Here is a 6262-nt window from a genome sequence, read left to right as displayed (position 1 = left end):
CCATATTACGGAAGTCAATGGCTATAAGCAACTGTTTGGTTACACACTTTCTTGAAAATATCTTCTTTTGTGTTCACCAGAAGAAAGAAATTCATCCAGGTTTGAAACAACATGAGGATGAATAAATCATAACAGAATTTTCTCTTTCTCTTCAAAGGCCACATGATGATAAACATGTTTTCATATCATAATATCAAATATCAGAATCACAAAAATCACAAAATAGCTCTTTCCCAAGGGTAGGGGTGCAGTGGGTTGTGTAGGACCTCTGAAAAACATGTTGACAAGTGCAAAACAGCAGCCAGTGCTCCACACAGAGATCTGATCTGGTCATTATCCAGTCTGTCTGGAATGACATGAAGAAACAGAACAAACTGAGACTAAATCCAGAAGAACTGTGCCAACGTCTCCAAGATGCTTCAAGAAACCTACCTGCAAAGCTCCTGAAAAGCTCTGCTCAAGTGCACCGAGGGCAAAAGCTGCTTTAAACACAAAGGATGCTCACAACAAAAGTTTATTTAATTTAGTTAATAGAAGTTAATCAATAAAGAAAATCTATTTGTGGCATTATTTTTGACAGCATCCTCATTTTACAGCATTTTTTTACACAAGTGCCTAAAACTTTCAACAGCACTGTAGCTTTGCAGGTAGGTTTCTTGAAGCATCTTGGAGACGTTGTTCTGTTTCTTCATGTTATTCCAGACAGACTGATGATGATCAGATCAGATCTCTGTGTGGAGCAAACAAAAATCTCATTGGATTATTACAATTAACCCATTTAATCCCAAATTGTTAAATCCGTTAAATCCAAATGACGTGTCATTAGTAAACCTTTAAAATAATCAATAATTATTTTTGGAAAAGTGTGTGAAAAATTGTTTTATGATTGGTCACAATATAGGATAATGTGTACAGCCTACTGAATTAACATTTCTGCAATCATAAAAATTGTTATATATCTTAGCCCAGCTATTTTAAACTGCCTGATCTCATTCTAGGTTTACTATTAAGCATAAAAAACCCTATACAACATTGATAGGAATACTGAGATAAAACACAAAAAAGATTCAACCATCAACATATTTCAAAATTGTTACTTTTTTTGTAACATATATCATCAAATAATTTTTATATCAGTTTTACAACATCAATATTGTGACTTATTTGTAACGTTAGAACTTTTAATTTAGTGCACTATTTTGTCATTGCAACATTTTAGTGCAATTTTCACTAACAAGTGCAATTGGATTTATATTGTAGTATGCCTAAATTCACTTTTATCCCACTGGTTACTGTAGTATAGTATCTATCTATATATAACTATATATACCATCAAGATGTTTACTCATAGAAATAACTGACTTCAAACCATTTTTTAGCTGGTGAAAATACTAGTGCTCTAATCATTTTGGCCACATTAAACGTGTATAAATGCATATTAATAGCAAGAATAGTATGCGGTTCTGTGTTGTTTCTTGTAAACAGTCAAGTGCTTTCTTATTAGTCAGCTGATGTTGTTAACCAGCAGAGGCTTGCGTTTCCTTCAACACAACAAAGACGGGGAAACCCGCCTCAACTGTGTTCTAGACTAGTAACTTTACATCCAACCCGTGCACGTAGCACACATTTAAGTTGTGGGTTGAATTTCACATTGGTTGTCTAAATTGTTGGGACTTGTTCAGACTTGATCGGCGGAGTCACTCCTCCTCAGCGCCTCCTCTCTTCTTCTTCCTGCAGCTGCTGTGCACTCGCTCGGCGCTCTCAGCCATGAGGTGTCCACGCGTCGCTTCTGGCCGCTGATTGGCTGGTGTAGACACGAACACCGAGTTTCGACCAATGGGAGCGCTGTGCATGCGCTGAGCCATGCTGTGCACGCCACTTCCACATGAACAGCTGAAGTGGTAAACAAATCTAGTGAGTCACTGGCAGAAGCGTCCGAGTATAAAACCCTAGCCTAGCCCCGCGTGCACAAAGCTCATAAACTGACCATGCGAACAAGGAGTGTGTGAATTGTGAATTGAGAGCTTTAATTCGCTTTGGAGGCACTTTTGAAGGACTACTAAATATCTGGTTGAATTACCAACTTTTAGACGCGTATCTTCATTTCGTTGCGGCTTGGACGTTTATAAGACAACACAATGGTGGCGATGACAAAAAGAGTCAAGGCCTTCGAGATCGTCTTCAACGATCCATCCAAGACATTTTACTGCAGTGGAGATAAAGTGGCTGGGAAGATCTTGGTGGAGGTCTTGGAGGTGACCAGGGTGATGGCCATGAAGGTCCTGGGAGTCGGATGCGCGAAAGTGGAGTACGCTAAAGGCAAACAGAGATGCCGTGAAGAAATTGACTATCTGAAGTATGAAGACCTTGTCCATCTGGATGACCGTCCAGCAGGTGAGTTTAAACTGTCTAAGTGTGTGTTTAAAGCTGACTATGCTTGGGTAGGTGGGTTTGTTGAGATGATGTTGGAATGTGACTAAAGTTACATTGTGAAGAAGGAATACATACTGGATATTTTAAATTAATGAGTTACAGTAATGGGTGTGAGGGTTTAAAAACATCTCAACAAAAGGTCTTAACTGTTAGTTCATATTTAAGGGGATTCCTTTGTGTTTAATGGGTTTGTTTGGTTGTGTTGAAGATCTCTTAGAACTCTTCTATGTTTATCTTCTCACAGACACAGATGGTTCGGCCATCCTCCGTCCTGGCAACAAATATGAATACTCCTTTGGCTTTGAGCTTCCTCAACAAGGGTGAGCATTTCAGTCACAAACTCCTGGCATGCATTTCCTTCTATGTCGTTTATTAGTTAATTAATACAAGTGTTGTTTCTCGACAGACAACTGGTGTCTTCCTACAAGGGCAAGTTTGGGCATGTTCAATATTTTGTGAAGGCTGTGATGGAAATACCCGCTCAGCCCACCCTGGAGTGTAAGAAGCACTTTGAGGTTGAGGAGCCCTTGGATGTCAACACTCCAGACTTGCTGGTGAGTTCCTCAAATCGCTAATTCACTTGAGCTGTAGGCCACAAATCGTGACTTTACTTCTGATTGGACTTTTCAAAATCACCTGTGGTGAAAACATAAATATTTTATATTTTTGGAGCTGTGGCATGCCAACTTTGCTCTTACTGTTTGAAATAGTTTTTGTGGTTGAGCACCCACATTGAGCTTTTGGCCTGTTGGATGTGCGCACTTCGATTGCAATCTTTGTGGTTGCTTGAGCATAACAATTAACTATGTCCTCATCATTTCTGTTTTCCATCCAACAGTCTCCTACTGGAGGCATGAAGGAGAAGAAGGTCACCTGCATGTTCATCCCAGACGGCCAGGTCTCTCTGAACGCCAAAATCGACAGGCGTGGTTTCTGCGAGGGTGAAGAGATTTGCATCGATGCCAAATTTGAGAACACCTGCTCTCGCATCGTGGTACCCAAAGCGGCCATCGTCGCCAAGCACACCTACCAGGCCAACGGCCGCACCAAGCTCTTCAGGCAAAAACTCTCCTCAGTACGTGGCAACCACATCATCTCCGGCATGTGCGACGCCTGGCAGGGCAAGAGCATCCGTGTGCCCAAGATCAAGCCCTCCATTTTGGGTTGCAACATCATTCGAGTGGAATACGCGCTCATGGTGAGTATTGCCTTTCACAATTACTATAATACCGTGGTGTTACATCTACAAATTATTAGGTACTTACTTAGAGCTTGTTTGTTCGCTACAGATTTACATGCACATCCCTGGCAGTGATAAGTTGATTCTGGAGCTGCCCTTGGTCATTGGGACCGTTCCCTACAATGGTTTTGGTAGCCGCACCAACAGCATGAGCAGCCAGGATGGTTCTGTCAGCAATGCATCTAATAGCTGGGTGTCCCTGCGGATGCCGTCGTCTGCGCCGTCAAGCTACTGCGACGTTACACGCGACTGCAGCCTGGACCAACCTCTCACACCTCTGTTGGATGACTATGATGGCGGAGACAGTCCCATCTTCATGAACGCACCCCAATTCCAGTTCCCTCCACTCCCTGCTTTTTCTGAGGTGAGTGGAAAGTATATTCGTTTAGTGTATACTGATCACTGAACACTTGATTGCTATTGGCTATCAATAGAAAATCCATCTAATTTTTGTTCTTCTATCGTTTAGGTGGAAGAGGAATACAACGGCAATGCCCGCATGCTTCCTGTCTGCTGAACCAAGCTGGCAGAACACTAGAACTGTTGCCCATCATAAAAGGGTGTCTTTTCCACTCTAAGCACTTCAGGCTTTCACCATGCGGATCAGAGCTGGTTTGAGAAGTGATGTATGGATGTGTGAAAGTGAAGATGAAGCGGAGGATTTTGGGGCCCGAGTGGCCCCTCTGCAGGATGAGCTAGTCGAAGTTCAGAGGAAGAAGAAGTGAAGTCTGAGCTCTCTTGTGCCTGCATTGCTGACAGCCATCTTATATCATGCATCAGTCAAGTTAAACCTGTTTTTGTCAAATTATTGATGCTGTTTCGGGGGCCTGAAAGAGGTCACTCGGGCTGTTTGGCGTGCTGTATTTCATTGTGTTTGAGCTGCTCTTTCTTGAGATTACTGCTGAGGTGCAAACTGATTGTGCCGCATTATAGCCATTTAAGCACACATAGACTTTCCCAATTGGTGGTCATGTACTGTCCAACAATCCCTAGTATAACATTCATTAGCATTTAGCTCATCATTTTCGTTATCATTCCGTAATTTTTAGTTTTTTGTATGGGAATGGAAGATTTCATTTGTAGAAACATTCTTCAACACATTTGTTTTATTTTATGTTGGTCGTGAGGTTAAGTTAATGTGCTGTCCAGAGATATATTATTCTAAGTTACTGAAATATAAAGAAAAAATGTAGTATATAGAGTTTTTCAACAAGGGACAATCATGCAGTGTCAGTGTATATAATGTACCAGTGTTTTGTTTTTCATTTGAATGCACTTTCACGGATGCAAGTTGCTGTATAACTACTCGCTGAGAGATTTCCTAGTTTTTTCATTTTGTTTTTCTCTTGTCTTCCAAAATTGTTCATTGAGGGATCAAGCATTGCATACGCAACTTAAGATTCTGTACTGTAATGCATTCAAAACCGCGTCCTAACAAAGGGCTCCGATGATGCCTCTTCCACTGTGGACTTAAATATTAGGCCAAAAAAGAACTTAATACTTCAAGTGCCAAAACTGGGGTCTGTTTTGACCAAATTAATTTGCGAGACCAGAAGCTGCACTGTGTGTGAAGACATTTTGATGAACATTTCACTTGTGGAGATCTTCCTAAACATTGTGTGCGTTTTGTTTTGTTTCTTATAGAATGTAAGATGACTGTTACTGTTATTATAAACAGTGCAAATTTGCAATGTGCAAAGTATCACTTTTGTATCTAAATTAAAGTGTTTTTTTTTTTATACGACAACTCATTTTCAATAAAAACCTTTATGATATTATAATTTTTGCATCCTGTTGTTTATTTGAAGAATTCTTAAATGAGAACCACAAATTTAAACTTTGGACTGTTAAGTGCATTATTAATCAGTACTAAAGATCAAATGCTTGTCATTGCAACAGATGTAATTGTGTCTTTAATTATTGGTGTTTCATTAGATAAGAATCACTATTGGGATTTTGAATAAGTATTATACTCTTCGGACATTAATCATATGTGACTTATTTCTAAGCAAGCAGACATCTACCTTGGCTCATAAAATGAGCAAAATCTCATGTTGAAGGTATACCAGACGTTGTGGGCGAGCTCTGACTTGGCCCAGGAAGTTGACCATTCAAATATCCCCTTGGCATTGGAATTGGCGTCAAGTATTGCACATGCAAGCATGCTCATATTTTCTTTAGAAAATGCAAAAATCAATTTTATACGGTTAGAACAGACTGCAGTAAGAACAGATTACAAAGCCCCTTTAAAGTTCTCTTTCTCTGATACAACAAAGTTGTTTGGAAAAATCTGATGGAAAATCCATAGTTTCAGCTATTTCACAAGTTAAGTGCTTATTTTCGGTCATTTACTAAAGATAAGATTTAAATGTGGAAACTGGAGACCAAAAGTGAGTTGAGATTCAATGAAAGATAAACAGACATGGATGTTCATATTTGCTCAAGGCAAACACAATGATCTGTTCATTGGCATAAAAAAGGCTCTGTCAATAAAAACAGGGTTGTTATGAACGCTAAGGGTCCTTTTTCTGGTAAAACAGGTCCGAATAATCTTTTGGTCCATATATGAGAAATTTTGAATTTGATTCC

At 39.9% G+C, this 6262-nt stretch overlaps 1 protein-coding gene across 1 annotated transcript; it reads left to right on the top strand.

Annotated features, from left to right (window-relative positions):
- The first annotated feature begins 1657 nt into the window (after window positions 1-1657).
- Window positions 1658-5454, top strand: LOC306847383 (thioredoxin-interacting protein-like). Its single transcript, XM_079381309.1, has 6 exons — window positions 1658-2394; window positions 2678-2753; window positions 2840-2987; window positions 3272-3631; window positions 3723-4037; window positions 4143-5454. The coding sequence occupies exons 1-6, from the start codon at window positions 2139-2141 to the stop codon at window positions 4188-4190; spliced, it is 1203 nt and encodes a 400-aa protein (XP_079237435.1). The 5' UTR covers window positions 1658-2138; the 3' UTR covers window positions 4191-5454.
- The last annotated feature ends 808 nt before the right edge of the window (window positions 5455-6262 follow it).

The sequence above is a fragment of the Barbus barbus genome (genome assembly GCF_936440315.1).
Source record: "Barbus barbus genome assembly, chromosome: 27".
NCBI lineage: Eukaryota > Metazoa > Chordata > Actinopteri > Cypriniformes > Cyprinidae > Barbus > Barbus barbus.
This window is presented reverse-complemented; position numbering and strand designations above follow the sequence as displayed.

Bases quoted from the DNA above. Each gene is read 5' to 3' on its own strand.
- LOC306847383 (XM_079381309.1), top strand. From the start codon at position 2,139: ATGGTGGCGATGACAAAAAGAGTCAAGGCCTTCGAGATCGTCTTCAAC. The intron at 3,632-3,722 runs GTGAGTATTGCC...TGTTCGCTACAG, and splicing joins GAGTGGAATACGCGCTCATG to ATTTACATGCACATCCCTGG. The intron at 4,038-4,142 runs GTGAGTGGAAAG...TCTATCGTTTAG, and splicing joins CACTCCCTGCTTTTTCTGAG to GTGGAAGAGGAATACAACGG.